The following is a 16871-nucleotide window of genomic DNA, read 5'->3' as shown; positions in this document are numbered from 1 at the left end:
TAGTTTACCCTCTCTAAGATACTTTCCTGCGATATCCACTTTGTGAGACCTAGAATTTTCTTTGGAGGAGATCCACCTATATGTGCTGAAGATATGCTATTCTTGAGCCAAGATCTATGTTCTTGATGTTATTCTGATCCTCTAGTTATTCTAGAGAAGACCTACTGTAAACCTGTTATCATTATTATTGATAGTGGAAGTTTGAGGTGGACTACGGTCCCGTGATTTTTCCCACATTGGGTTTTTCACGTTAAAAAGATTTGGTCTCACTGTGTGATTGATTTATTGTTCTATTATTTATACTGTGCTGATTGATATTAGCATTTTGATATCAAGTTGATATTTTGATGAGAAACCTATTTTAATACACAAAGAGGGAAAAGAATTATTCCGCGTTAACAGGTTTCTTCCCAACACTTCCCTAATGGCAAGATGATGGTAGCAGCTGCTATGAGCTCATTACATGGAGAGGATGAAGAGACATCAGTGGATATTGTTTGCTAGTTTTAGTGAGTAAATCCATTTCCATCTGGACAAGTGAATTGAAAATTAAAGATGCAAAATGAAAATGGAATTGTGGGGAACAGATATGTTATCTCGAAGAAAAAGCATTGAATATCGAGACTTGTACATGAATGGAAAGTTTCAGCTGTCTTTTTCATGATGATTAGACTGTTCCACTATAAGTTTTTGATTATTTATTTCACCATAAGGTAAAGCACTCTATTTTTCATCTTTAAACAAGATCCCCCTTACATTTCAATTTCTCATGATTATTTACCATCAACCATGTGATTTCTCCTGCCTCTTTGCTTGCAACAGTATTGCTGTATAAATTGACCCCTTTGGACATCACATTGGTAGTAGCATCATGCATTGGACCACCCTAGATGTGATCTCTTTATACCGTACCTCTGTTTCTTTGTCTTCATCTCCTTATATCAATTCATAGTGAATATTTGGTTCTGATCCATATTATCTCCATGTGTTTTCCGAGAGTTAGATTCATAGGTTTGTCGTCAACTAGGAGGACCCATAAGGGCATGTTGGTTGACTGTGATTGCATATAATTAACATTTGATTTCTTTTTCAAATATCATAAGAGTATGGTTTGTTGGCATTTCATGTATAAACGCAATTGCTCTTAAGGGTGCCTCTATCACATCAATTCTTGAACTTATATGGTCTCTTTTTTCTTGCATCTGTTGTCAATAATTATAGTGTACAAGGTGTTAATTGCCTTTTATGGTGCCTTTTTCACTTCATATTCTTGAACTGAATTGTTCTCTTTTTTCTCGCATTTGTTGGAAACAAGCCTCTAGTAATAGTTGTTGTTGTTGTTGAAGTTGTTGCTGCTGTTGCTTATTGCATGTCACTGCCTTCCTAGACATGCATCCTACTATCCATGAAGACTTATATACGCAGACATTGTTGGACTCTGAGGAAGTATAGAAAAAGTAGTTTAATACTTGTGGCAATTTTACTGGTATTTTTATTGAATTATTTTTATAAAAATATTGTTTTTTCTATGCATGCATGCCTTTAGTTTCTTTAGTGCATCATAGTTCATAAAGATAGTTGTTTTGATCTCTAATTCTCACATATCAGGTAGTCAGAGCAAAGAAGAAGGATACAGGAAATGTATATGCTTTGAAAATTATGGACAAGAAGTTCATTGCAAAAGAAAATAAAGTATCCTTTGTAAAGATGGAGCGTATAGTACTTGATCAATTAGATCATCCTTGTATAATCAGGCTGTGTTTTACATTCCAAGATACACACTCTCTTTGTAAGTCTTTATCTTATACATTGAATCATGTTTGAAATGTTTCATTGATTCTGTTGGTTAATGTAAGTTGATTGATAATTGCATGTGTTGGTGTTACCTTGAAGACATGGCACTTGAGTGTTGTGAAGGTGGGGAGCTATTTGACCAAATAACCAGGGTAATATTTGTATAACAGATTTTTTTCTCTTATTAATGTTTGCTTTACTCACCAAACTATATTATTTGTCTGGCTGTAGAAAGGATATCTAAGTGAGGATGAGGCTCGCTTCTATGCTGCTGAAGTTGTTGATGCTTTAGAATATATTCATGGTGTAGGATTAATTCATCGGGACATCAACGTAAACAGCAGATATGTAAGTTTGACACTTTTCCTTCTATGCATAATTTCTTAAAAAGTTAAAACTATATCCTGTTGATGCAGCCAGAGAACTTACTACTCACCGCTGATGGACACATTAAAATTGCTGATTTTGGCAGTGTGAAGCCAACTAGGGATAGCCAAATGACAGTTCTTCCAAGTTCATTAAGTAAAGTTATATGTTTCAGAAAATTTTATATCTAAAAGGTTATAAAACAGCACTAATAGTTTATCTTTTTGTTTTCCTTTCAGATGAAAAGGCATGTACTTTTGTTGGAACAGCTGCATATGTCCCGTAGTTTCTCTAGTCCTTTTTTAGAAACTTCAATCAAACCTCTTTGATATTTTCTTTTTTCCTTTTCATAATAATATAGTTGAATACAATTTTTAAACCAGGTAAGCATATACTTTATTGCTTCTGGACTTTTCACTACTAATCTGGATACTTTTATCTATCCTATTGATATACCACATAAATAAGCAATTTCAATTTACATTAACAAACAATTCAACAGTTAGATCTCATTAGATATATACTATCTGGCAGGCTAGCATCCCACTGATTTTGGTAGTTATATAACACTTGATTGTTTCAAAATTATTTTTTTTCTTTCCTGTGGTTATTTGCTTTAGCTGAACTCTTTAGGCAGATAATTTAGAGGGCTTCTTTCCACAGGCCTTAGTGTTAATGATACAGTCCAGTTTTCTCTCCAAGAAGCATGATGGAATGAAAGTTTCTTTTAGTTGATGCTTGTTTTGGTTAAGATATAGTGCTGGCATTTCAAAGCATATCATCTTGCCTCTTGTATATTTGGTATCATTTCATGATCTAGATCTGCCTTTCCAATATGTGTTTCTGAAACTAACTACTGATTCTAAGGAGAACTGTTCTGATGACACATGATTTATGTGACTGGAGGTAGGATTGTTGCTGGTCCCAAAGTGTAATCCTTCTTGTTTAGGTTCGAGGATGAATATTGCCTTGGATTTATATAATTCAAACTATTGCCTGGAGCCTTAATATTTGAAAGGCCTGGAAAACCTCAATGATTCGGTCCTAGGTTAAAGCAGAAGGATTTTTGGAAATTGCTCAAGTGCTAATGCACCCTAATTTTCATGGTTAATATATCCTCATTAGCAGATCTATCCAATTAAGAGCATGTGTAGACTGACAATCAGCTAGAGGAAGCATGTCAGTTAGGAAAAGCTGCACCAGTTTGAATCTCATAGTTGCCTGCCTATTAGAAAGGAACAAATATGTAAAAGGATTACCATATGATATCTTCGTTGCATTCATTTTTTAATGAACATCTTGTTGCAACATTCTCTGATATATGGCAGCTTTCACCAGGAACGACCTTTGGGCTCTTGGATGCACCCTATATCAAATGCTTTCTGGTTCATCTCCCTTTAAAGATGCCAGTGAATGGCTAATTTTCCAAAGAATCATAACAAGAGACCTCAAGTTTCCTGAGTTCTTTTCACATGAAGCAAGAGATCTTATTGATAAGTTATTGGTAAGCAACTATAGACTTCTGTAATGCCTATATTCTCTTTTTATCATTTTCCTCTATTCCTTTCACCATTTTTTTAGTGCACTCGTATATTTGCTCTGTACTGCATCTGAAGTTATTTGGGTTTACAAATTATTTTGGAATGGCCCTGAATAATCAATCCTGTAGCTTATTAGAGAAACTATGTTATAAGTATCTGATGATTCCTCTACTGGCAGCTGAATATTGCTCTACTATTTTCCTGACTTTATGCAATACCAGGTCTGTAACTTAGTTTTCTTCATCAATACTAAAATTTCATGATCAAGTGAAAATTTATCTAATAATCAGTATTTAGACACTTTTACTATTCATTTTTTCTGTTAAATCCATTGGATACATGTTTCCTATCTTTTGCCAATAAGAAAAAGGAAAAACAACAACAAAAAGAGAAAAGTCTATCTAGATGGAATTGCTAGAGACTAAATTCATAAGATTGCTTCACGGGTTGTAATGTGGTATATGGAAAACCATCATTTGAGTGTGTTTTTAAGGTAGCTAAGTCAAACAGATTACTTTTATAGTTTTTCCAAATTATTAATTGCATTGCATCGACCTGTTTAATTATTTCAGAGAGGTAGGATTTAATAAGTAAACTCAGCTAAGACTGCTACCATATTGTACAAGTAATAAGGCAATGTTTGAAACAGGGCCCTTTTGTTGCATGGCCAATTATTTACAGGAGAAGCTGAAGAATATTTGTTTGTTAGGAATTAGCTACCAACGAAGGACACTTATAGTTTTGGTTTAATGTAGGCATCCCTACCCATGTAAGCAATGAGTCTCCCTAGTCATCCAATATGTAAAGGAAGAATCTTATCATTGTATATTTTCCATTTGGTGTGCCTCAAAAAATTTCAAGTGTGGAATTACTACTGGATCTCCTTGTTAGGACTCCCACTTCCCTGTCGTTCACTTCATCTTCGGAAATGCTGGTGCCACATCATCTTCGGAAACACAATCTCATATCTCTAGGCTGGCTTCGATCGACTCATTCGACTCGAGATGGTTGGTACCCACAAAGTTTTGCTTTGCCTTTCCCAATTTTTACGATCACATGAAATCATGTCTGGCGTGATCATGTTCATCTTTAGTTTAGGTTTCTTTCTGTTGTTGTCTTTGGCTGATTCAGTTTGTTGTGGACTTGTGAAACTTGTTTCAGTTTATGAAATCTATATTCTGTCAGTTCCTTGATTCTCAGGTTCTTTATGCTTTTCAGAAAGCTTTTCGAAAAGTTGTTCACTAGTGGATAACATTTGCATTTATGTGAGCGTCAGGCAAGAGTTTCTTGAGCCCGGAGAGGTGATTGTTATGATCTCAAAGCTGAAGAAGCTTCAGAAGCTGACTAACAGGAAAGTACAACTCATTCTTACTGACAAGCCCAAATTGCTTTGCATGGATCCCTCCAAAATGACAGCCGAAGCAAACATAATCTGGTCCCACAGTCCCAGTGAGCTTAGCGTCCAAGTAGCGAACTCTTCACATTTCGAGATATGCACGGTGTGTGTGTTTCTCCAACAAGCCTTTGCCATATTTTCCATCGATTTTTTTAGCAAATTTTAATTATCATGGATTTTTTTATATAACAGCACAAAAAAGTGATATCTTTCGAGGATGCAAAACAGCGGGCATGGCAGTGGAAGAAGGCAATCGAAGGGCTTCAACATCGTTGAATCTGCTGCTGTATCACAGCCTTCCGAAAGCATGATACTACTTCCAAATTACAAGATTATTCCCAAAGGATAATAACAATATGAAAATGGGTTCCGCAATGCAAAGTTGCAGAAGGATCCTGTGTTGGTGTATCACCTTTTTCTTTTCATTTTCATAGATCAAACGGAACCATGATAGATCTATACGAGTCGATGTTTGCTCATGGGACCATGTCAGATAGACTTACTACAAAATTTACAGCCATAGAGCTGTATCATTTTTATTTTGCATATCATTGTTGTTTTCTAATCCTATTAATTAATGCTCGAAAAAACTGATTTCTAAAGACTTATCTATGTCATTATCGCTTCAAGCCACAAATACGTAGTTCGTATTTGGCCAGTTTGGCATATAGTTAGACTAGTATTTGTGGCTTTAGTATCTCATCTGTTATGCTTGTGTGTGGTGATTATCCATATGTGGATTGTTGATTATTAGTGTTTATGGTGGAGTATCATTTAAAAATATTATTTTGATAATCTGAAGCATTTCAAGTACCATGAGGATTAAAATTGATCGGTACTTAAATACATGAAAACAACAGTGTGGAATGGATGAAATATGAATAAAAGGGAGGCAGTACACACTTCATGTCTACTTGAGATAGTGTTGTGAATATTATTAGCGAAGGTGTGTTATATAGTAAGAATACTTTGCATCCTTCTTCATAGAGTTTGACATAAGGAATACTGTCATATTAGAAACATGCTTTAATTAAAGATATAGCGTTAATTGGATCTTATTCGCTCATCTGGTTATAGCGTATTTATATATAAAAGGATAAGATTTTCAAACGAAATCAGAGTGGCGCAGCGGAAGCGTGGTGGGCCCATAACCCACAGGTCCCAGGATCGAAACCTGGCTCTGATATAAGAGCGGATTTTAAAATTTTTTTGTTGGTAAGTAAATATTATTATTTTTATATATATATTCGAAAAATATTTTATTTTTTCTTTTCTTTATTGATCAATATATATATAATTCCCATAGAGATCAAGAAAAAGCATCTTCATAATGTGACAAGACTCCCTAAAACAACATCAAAGTATATGGTAGAACTTCGCCGATCCTTACTAATTTCATTTGGAGTGGATAAATCCACAAGTCATAAATGAAGTCATGTGAAAAATAAAATTTTAGAATTATAAACTATCGCTAAATTTAGATGCTAACATTAATATGATAAGTAAACTTCAATAAATTTAATAATTATTTTACTTGCTATATCTTATTATGACATGTAAAGCAATAAGGAATATTAGAATTAAAATTAGTGAAATGATACTCATATGAGAAAATAAACTCTTATGGTCAATTTATTATAAATTGAAAGTACCATGGATATTATATTGTAAATTGAAAATATACTAAAAAAATATGCTGGTTTTGGCCATAGACAGGCCTCCGGCTCCGAAGGCTGCAGACGATGGTTTGGCGGCTGTCACTAGCAGTAGCGCGAACACCAGCATCACCGTTTTCGTTACGACATCTTCGGCTCAGCCTTCGTCGAGCTCATCGCATTCGATTGCAAGCTCATCATTGGTTTCCAAGAGGAACTTGGACTAACCAACGTCATCCCCGATGGTCGTCGCAGACCAATCTTCCTCGTACAATGTTATGGAGACCGAAGCACGACATGTTCGATCTGAATCGTGTATGACTAACCGAAGCACGAAAATAAAGGATAAAAAAATATTTAATGTTATAATTGGTAGTGACAAATGACATTAATGGTGACAAATGACGATATTATTAGGGGACATAGGTGGCTATTATTGATAAGGAGAGCAACTACGAGTGATGAGAGCCACTCGACGACTATGTCGACAATGAGTACGATAATATATTCAGCATCAAATTCAGAGACCCATATTTTTCTACCATCATCAAATACATCCATTAGGAGCTCGACAATCGTACACTTGTTAACCTTCCAAAGCTTTCATTCTTTTCATAAGCCCCCATCTCTCCTTTTTCATGCTCATGTTAGAACTGATGTGACAGTAGGAAGAGCGACAAGAGCTCTAACAACTCCAGTTTCGAGTCGAGCAATTCGTCCAATGAGTCAACAACAAGGTGATCACCATCTTTGCTATAGATGTCGTAGCGACCTCTACCATATGCATTGATGCTAATATAGATGCAAAATAGCAAAATGGCTACTCGATAATTGTATCGACATCAACGTAAATACAGAGTAGCCCTTACCTCTTACCGTCACTTTTTTCATCCATAACAGTCACTCATAGATCCATAATAGTTTTTAACAAGTAACTGATTTTGGAAGTTCGAAGTCGTAAACTATATGACTTTCAATTGAACATTTATTAATATTATTCATGAATTATGATAAGATCAACATCTATTATCTTCATATAACAACTATAATAATAATAAGACTATAATATCCTAATTATTTTGGATCAGCTACGTGGATCTCTTGTTGTTAATAAATATTTTTAAAAGTCATACTTTAAGTAAATTAAGAGAGCTTGAATACTTATTTGCAGTTTCTAATAAAATCTTTTTGAGCTTTTTTCTATCTCTCGTGCTATAATTGCTTCACATCTTTTAAATATAATATTTATATTTATAGGTTCCCTTAACATATTATCATATTATCTTAAATAAATTTTCTATATTTTATTATTTCTAGAATTGATGCCAAATTCTTGATGAGTAAATATATTTCTTATCATATCATTCTTAGTAACTTTACGCTCATTTTAGTGATATATATATATATATATATATATATATATATATATATATATATATATATATATATATATATATATATATATAGTTTCTTAACTTTTCAACACATCATCCTAACAATGGTCTTATAGAATTTTTAGTTTTATCCAAAAGGTATACAAGGTATCCAAAAGGTATACAAGTTTATACATTTTTAGTCTTATAGAATTTCAATATATATATACAACTTTATACATTATTAATATATTTTCATTGATTTCTTCACCTTGTTGAATAATTGATTCAAAATATTTAAAAATTTTACTTAATTTAACTTTTTATCTATTCAACTTAATTATATCTTTAGGCCAACACTTGGTATTACAAAAATTGTATATACACATTCAATTTTAGTCATGCTTAAGTTAAAGTCTTTAGTTTTCAAGACTTGTCTCCATAAATTTATTTTATTTAAAATTATCTATAAAAATAATATCATCAGAAAATAAAATACACCAAGGTGGCTTATCATGTATATGGCTGGTAATTCATTTATTATCAATGAAAAATGCTAGACTTAATATAGATTCTTGATGTGATCTTATACTAATAATATTAGTAAATGTATTTGTTAGGATCGAGTTGGCACTGGAGGTGAATTAATGCAGCGGATAAAAATGTCAGTTTTGGAAATCTTCATATGATAAAATTCGATTCTAACGAAAACCTTTTTGTTTTTCTTGAGTAGAGAAGAAGGGATTGAACAGTCTGTAATGAAGTAAAATTAAATGCAATAAAGAGATTAAGCAGTAAGGAATATGCAAACCAGATTTTTATAGTGGTTCGATCGTCATGACCTACATCCACTCCGTCGATTCCTCTTCCGTCGAGGCCACCAACATCCACTAATGATCTTCTTTCAACGGGCGAAGATCAACTACCTTTTTACACCATTCTTCTCTTTTTCACGGGTTTAGGAGACAACTTTTTACAAGCACTCACTCATCCCTAAATAGAATTCTAAACTTAGAACTAGAGGAGGGGATCTCTCGAGTGATCACTACAACGTTTTTCCACTTTTAAGTTCTTTGTGCTTGTGTATATTAACCAGGGATGAGAGGGGTATTTATAGGCCTCAAGTGGATTCAAACTTAGAGCCTAAAAATATCTTATCCTTGGTTTTCAGGGTACTGGCGGTACCACCGCCTGTGTTGGGTGGTACCACTGCTTGACAGTCTCGGAGAATGAGTTTGGGCGGTACCACTGCTTGACACAATCTTAGAGACTGTGCCACCGATGATTCCATCTGTTGGGTCACTGTTTGGGCTTTTCACTTGGTCTAACACAGCCTAAATTTGGGCCCAATTGACCTCTAATTGAGTTGGTCCAATTCCAACCCAATTACGCCTAAAACCTACTTCGATCTAGACAATTATTACAAAGTTTGAATTAAATATTGTCCGGCATGTCATTGGTTCATCGAGGCTTCATTTGATTTTTCGACGCTTCATCCTCTCTTACGGTCTATTGCCCAATCGGCTAGTTAACCTCAGCAACTCTGATTTCCTTAATGAAATTTTCGCTCTTCTTGGCTTGATGCCCGAACCTAAGGCCCGAAGTCTTTTGTCGATATGTCGATCGGTCCTCTGGCTTGACATCCAAATCTGACATGTTCCACTCTGGCCCAACATTGTTCTTCCTGCTTTAATTGTCTCTCCCTGATTAAAGCTTCATGCGTCACTAAAAATGTTGATTAGATCACAAACATATCAATTGATTTCATCATCAAAATCTGAGATTCAATAATCTCTCCCTTTTTGATGATGACAACCAATTGATGGCGGAGTTAACCTTAACTCCCCCAATCAATATGCTATATTGATAGAACCCTAAATTCAAATTGAATTCAAGTCATAGCAAATTTAATCATAAAATCATTATGAGTCCAAGCAACATGTCATCATAAAATCATGCATAATCAATCATTCCATACATGATTATCATCATACCTTCTGCTTATTTGTTATCAATAAAAGGAAGAAGTGCAACCAGTAAGTTTTTAGATATAATATCAAATCATTGTATAATTTTAAGTTTTTGAAACTTCATATATCATTGCATAATTTTAGGTTTTTGAAACATCATTACATATATCATTATGTAAGCTAGTAAGTTTTTTGATATGAAAATTAGCAAATTTTTGCATCATTTTTCAATATGCAAGCTAGTGAGTTCTTTCTTTTCTTTTGAGAAGTACAAGCTGTAGGGAAATCTTGGGGGCGATATCACGTGCGCAATGGAAGAATAAAAAAATAAAATCCCTAATTTCCCAAAAAGATGTTCGTCATTATGCGAAGATTGATATACAAAATAATTCATGAAACTTAAAACTACGTATAGAGTAGATTGTGTTACCTAGGGAGATCATATATCCTTGTGTCCCTGTAGATCTTTAGGAGAGGGTGAAGGAGGTCAAGCGCCCTCCTCTCTAGCGGTGATCCACACAGGAGGGCTGCAACGATACTCCTCAAAACTCTAGGCCTGCTCTTAGATGGAGAGGGGGAGGAGAATAGGAGAGGCAAACAAAGGCTCTAGCCTTTAAACCATTGAATCCCTCCTATTTATAGAGGCCCCCTATCAACTTAACCATAATGGATCCTCCCTTAATGGGTATTGGATCTTCATCCAACTACCCAAGCCTCTTATATTAGTAGATCTCTATCCAATAATCTCTCATGGGCTCTTATTGGATCTCATCCATAGGATCCAATAATTCAAGAGATTATTGGATATCCAATAAGATAGGGGCTCCAGCGGATATCTCATATTCGAACCTCTACTCATCGTAACGCTTACCATATGTGTGTGATCCTCTAGGCCCAATATTGACCTGGCCGTGAGTCATACCTATCAGAACTCCTTCTAGCTTAGTGAATTGTTATCTCCATAATAATTTACTCTATTCATCGACTACGAACGTGTTAGGCCACTACGCCGTAGTCCCCAAACGATATAGGGGAATCCAATCCATTAGACCTATCTGTCCTCAGTTACCATGTACATATAGTCCCTCATCCATCTAATATCTCAAAGACCATATACCGAGTATGATGCTGTTAGACCTATATGGTTTCTACACGAGTCTTGCTCTAATCAGATTCTCCTAGAGAACTCTTTTTCTCTCAATCCGAATGACCTTAGCCAAGGATTTGTTTGAGCAAAAACATATTGAACATTCCTCTCATGACACCGAGAGTGGATGATCCTCTATCGACACTCAATAGCCTTTGTAAGGTTGACTACCACTCCTAAAAATCGGTTATGCTAGATCTGGGACATCCAAACCTATAAGTCTGGTATCAAAGAGTTGAGCACTCATATAGGACATCCTTAGTGTCTCAAGTCTAAGGACCAAATACACCACTAGGATCACAGAATTACTATTTGGCAATAAGACATCATCAACAATCCAGCATTCTGTAAGCGGATCAATTAGTGAACTCATTCTCCAATGAGCACCTATACTGTATCCCTAAATGTCCCTCTCGAGTAACCTATAACCGGGATTATTTAGGATCAATTCATCATAGGTTATCTCGATGTCCCTCTTGAGTAACCTATGACCAGGATTATTTAGGATCTGTGCTTAAAGAGAAATCGGTCTCATTATCATGATCTCATCACGATCCAATTCCGCTTACATAGATCCAAAGACATCACAATATATATATATATATATATATATATATATATATATATATATATATATATATATATATATATATATATATATATATATATATATATATATATATATATATATATATATATATATATATATATATATATATATATATAAAGTGCTAAAATGTCAAAATATAATAAGCAAAAAGACTCGGTGTGATGTCACTCACAACTAAAAAAGAAACTTTCATTACGAAAAAGATCAATAAGCAATAAATCACAAAAATTATCATGCATAATTTCGAAATATAAACTCATTAAGCATGATTTCATTGAACATATGCATCTTCAATAAAAATAAAAAAAGCAATATGGAGATCATCAAGATACACCTTATTGCTTCTTAAAAATAAATATAGGATTAATCTCATTAGGTGTACACACATTAGATTTAAATTTAACATTTTGTTCCTTTATACAATTGTTATGATCAATTTTTTTTAATTTTTTTAAAATACTAGAGAGAAAAGCATGATCCCCTTTTATTTATTTATTTATATTTTAAATACTAATTTAAAAGTAACATATGAAATGTATCAAGTAATTTTAAAATAAAGTAAAGGAGTTTTATTTGAGTTATTTACCTCGTTGTCGAAAGCCACCAAAGCGTGGTTCACAACCTCATCTTCGGATGCACTCGTTTCATCCTCCACTATCGCATTGAGGGCATTCTTCTTCTTTTGTAGCTTCTTCATTTATGAACATTTGCTTTTGAAGTGTCTTGGCCGATTGCATCCATAACAAGTTATTTTATCCAATTTAAGTTTATTTTTAATTTTTCATTATTATTTCATGAACTTTTTAAATTTTATAGTGAGAAGTTCAAAGTCATCATCATCATCATCACTTGAGTTATCATTCAAGTGGTATTCTATTGTTCAAAGTGTCAAATCCTTCCTATTCTTTGGAAGGTTGTTCTCAAATTCATCAAGTTCATCATGTGTCTTGCACGTTATTTCATAGGTCATTAATAACCTGATAAGTTTTTCAAGAGCAAGGTTATTTAGGTCCTTTGCTTATTGTATTGTCATTACTTTCGAATATCAGTTTTTAGAAAGAGATAGTAAAACTTTATTAACAAGTTCAAAATTCAAAAAATATGTACCAAGTCCTTTTAAACTATTGACACATTCGTAAAACAAGTGTACATGTCAACAATAGTTTCACTTGACTTCATTCGAAACACCTCAAAATCAAGCATCAAAAGATTAACTTTAGAATTTTTAACCCTACTTGTGCCTTCGTGTGTGACTTCAAGAGTGTGTCAAATATCGTGCACAGTTTCGTAAATAGAAATAATGTGGTGCAGCGGAAGCGTGGTGGGCCCATAACCCATAGGTCCCAGCCAAGATCGAAATTTGACTCTGATATAAAAATGGAATTTTCAGATTTCTTTCCCTTTTCTTTATTTTTCAATATATTTTTTTTCCAAGAAAAAACATCTTCATAATGCGAGGAGACTCCCTAAAACGATATCAAAGTATATGATAGAACTTCGCCAATCCTTACTAATTTCCGTTGGAGCACGATAAACCACAAGTCATAAATGAAGTCGTGTGAAAAATAAAATTTTAAAATTATAAATGATCACTAAATTTAGATGCTAACATTAATATTATAGGTAAACTTCAATAAATTTAATAATTATTTTAATTGCTATATCTTATTATAACATGTAAAGCAATAAGGAATATTAGAATTGAAATTAGTGACATGATACTCATATGAGAAAATAAACTCTTATGGTCGGGAAATCATGTATTTTTAATTAACTTTTTTTATTTTAATCTAATCAAAACGTGGAATGTGAAATTGAAAACACCATGGATATTGTATTTTAAATTTGATAATATCAAGTTTATTCTTTCCTTATTAGTCGTTTTGTTGTTTTCTTAGACATTCACTATTTATTCTCATCACATTTGTCATTTTATCACATTACTCTACATAAGTTTTATTTCTCATTCGAACCCCCCCTCGATATCTTCAACCATGTCCCAAGAAGCCTCTTCTCATTCTCAGCTTGATGATGTTCCTGATGATGACGTAAAACAGGTCACTGATGGTGAGTTACGTGTGTCCAATGACCCCATTGAAGAATCGAAAGCTAAAGAAGGCGATGATGATTCTGTACCGATCCCTCAGAAACATACTTTTGAAGAGGGAGAAACTCTTAACTCAAACAAAAGAAAAAGGAGGATCTTCAAGAGAAGTGCCCAACGATGCTTCTCTCTTTGATCTTGACAATTTTTTTGAAGGTATAAGTACCGACGATAGCTTAGAAGGGTTTAATTATGAAGAGTTATACGTGCCGGACGATCCTATCGACGAAGTTGTATCTTTTTTGAATGATAATCCAGAGGATGATGCATTGAGAATCAAAGATAGTGATGCTTTGAGAATCAAAGATACTGATCCAGAGGATGATGCTTTGAGAATCAAAGATAGTGATCCAAAAGAGGGAGAAAATTTTCATGGAAACGAAGAAAAAGGAGAACCTTCAGAAGAATTAAATGGAGAAAAGTTGGCTAAGAGGCAAAGGACCAAGTGATCTGCCACAAGGTTGTGGTCTACCCAACCCTCCAAAGTGGCTATACATGCTGCACGGTAGAGAAGAAGTAAAATGCACTATGTTTCACCTATGTATTGTAAATATATCTCTTGTTGTTATTAAATATTTTTAAAAGTCATGCTTTAAGTAAATTAAGAGAGCTTGAATATTTATTTGTAGTTTCTAATAAAATCTTTTTGAGCTTTTTTCTATCTCTCATGCTATAATTGTTTCACATCTTTTAACTACAATATTTATATTTATAGGTTCCCTTAACATATTATCATATTATCTTAAACAATTTTTTTATTTTTTATTTTTTATCGAAATTATACCAAATTCTTCACGAGTAAAATTATTTCTTATCATATCATTCTTAGTAACTTTACGCTTATATATATATATATATATATATATATATATATATATATATATATATATATATATATATATATATATATATAAAATTCTGAGTATCTAAAGTTTACAATGGTCCTATAATTAAATATTAAAATATAATATAATTTTATAAATTCCTTGAGATTATGCTTATATCTATAGGCCACTCTATGCTTTTGTCTCATTAAAGATAGACATTTTATCACCATATAGATAACATGTTGAGATATGATTATATATATCTAATTTATGTAAAGTCTATGACCATTCACGGTATATATAAATAAAGTCGATAGACAATTAGATAGAAAAGTCAAGATCATCATATCTGACAAGGGTGATAAATTTTATGATATTTATGATGAACCCAATTATAATTTTAATTCTTTTGTTAGATTCTTGAAAAAATAAGATATATATGTTTAATATGATTTACCAGATGTATTACAGTAGAATATGATTACTGAAAGATATAATCGTACCTTTATAGATATGGTTAAGAGCATGATAAGTTATTTTTTTGTACCCAAATCAATGTAAGAAGAAGTTCCATGGACAACTATATATATATTAAATGGTATTCCTAGTAAGTAAATTACATGACTTCTTTTGAGTTATGAAATGATAAGAAACCTAACTTAAGATATTTACATATTTGATATTGTCCTATAAAGATAAGTATCTTCAACTCACATAAAAGAAAATTAAATATAATAACTATTTCTGAATATTTTATTATCTACTCAGAAAAGTTTAAAGGGGTACATATTTTATTGCTTATGAGAATAATTAAATCTGGTAATGTAAGATTCCTATAAAATAGCAAATCAGTGGGAGTAAAAATCTCAAAATTCAATTTTGATATAGAGGAGATACAAGTTGATACTCCTTTATTATTCGAGAGATTATTGTTACTCAAATTATTAAATAATTTGATAAAAGTGAACAATAAAATAACATTACTAAACTCTCACATTATGTTGATATCGCTATTAATGGTCTTGTAGAACAACCATAATTGATAGCCTTATGAATATCTCAAGAAAGGAATCCTGTCATTTATGGTTATTATGTGACATATCTACAAGAATTATATTATGATATATGAATCATAATGGATCCATTATTATTTTCACAGGTTATAAAAAGTAATAATTCTGAAAAGTAATATGATGCAATAAAAGAAGAGTTAAATTCAATAACTAGAATAGTGTTTGATAAAATTTTTAAATTATTCAATAATTGTAAAAGAGTCTATTATATAAATGTAACTCAAAGAATAATGTCGAATGGTATAATGGTCAGATTTGTAGTTAAAAATTTTACTCATAAAAAATGTATCGACCACAACGAGACATTTAGTTTTTAATGAACTCGTTAAGAATTATCATGACATTAGTGACTCATTATAAGTTTGACTTATATCATAATAATATGAAAATAATTTTTTTTAAAGATCTTGCTTGATATGGATTACTCTAAATGATATATATATATATATATATATATATATATATATATAATTTTGTATGCAAATTTAAAAATCCATTTATGACCTTAAACAAGCAAGATAATTATATATAAAGGTTCTTGATATCATTATTTTCAATTTAAGGAAAATACTATTGATTAGTATTTATATAAGTGAGAGAAAGTTTATTATATTGGTCTTATATATGGATAATATTTTACCTTACCAATAGTGATCTTAGTTTATTATACTAAATCAAGAAATTTGTCACTAAGAGTTTTAAGATGGTTGATATGAATTATACATCTTATATTATTAACATTGAGTGATTCAAGGATAGACCTCAATGATTGTGAAGATTATCTTAGAAATGATTTATCAATCGAGTCTTAAAAAGATCTAATATACAGCTTTGTTTAGTAAATCATAAAAGCAAAATTTTAATCAATAGTAAATGCTTTAAAATGACTTAAAAAGAATCAGATAAAGAAAATATTCTTTGTATATATGTAGTTGGAAGTCAATGCTCAAGCATATGTCGGAACATATATCAGTTTTATAATTAAAATATTGGGTATATATTGGAGTTAACCAAA

General features: G+C 32.3%; 1 protein-coding gene across 1 annotated transcript; it reads left to right on the top strand.

Moving 5' to 3' along the window:
* The first annotated feature begins 1153 nt into the window (after positions 1-1153).
* On the top strand, positions 1154-5440 carry LOC135627552 (3-phosphoinositide-dependent protein kinase 2-like). Its single transcript, XM_065133674.1, has 10 exons — positions 1154-1789; positions 1894-1946; positions 2026-2127; positions 2211-2316; positions 2400-2442; positions 3499-3684; positions 3923-3926; positions 4593-4708; positions 4978-5200; positions 5290-5440. The coding sequence occupies exons 1-10, from the start codon at positions 1660-1662 to the stop codon at positions 5371-5373; spliced, it is 1047 nt and encodes a 348-aa protein (XP_064989746.1). The 5' UTR covers positions 1154-1659; the 3' UTR covers positions 5374-5440.
* The last annotated feature ends 11431 nt before the right edge of the window (positions 5441-16871 follow it).

The sequence above is a fragment of the Musa acuminata genome, chromosome BXJ2-11 (genome assembly GCF_036884655.1).
Source record: "Musa acuminata AAA Group cultivar baxijiao chromosome BXJ2-11, Cavendish_Baxijiao_AAA, whole genome shotgun sequence".
Classification (NCBI taxonomy): domain Eukaryota; kingdom Viridiplantae; phylum Streptophyta; class Magnoliopsida; order Zingiberales; family Musaceae; genus Musa; species Musa acuminata.
This window is presented reverse-complemented; position numbering and strand designations above follow the sequence as displayed.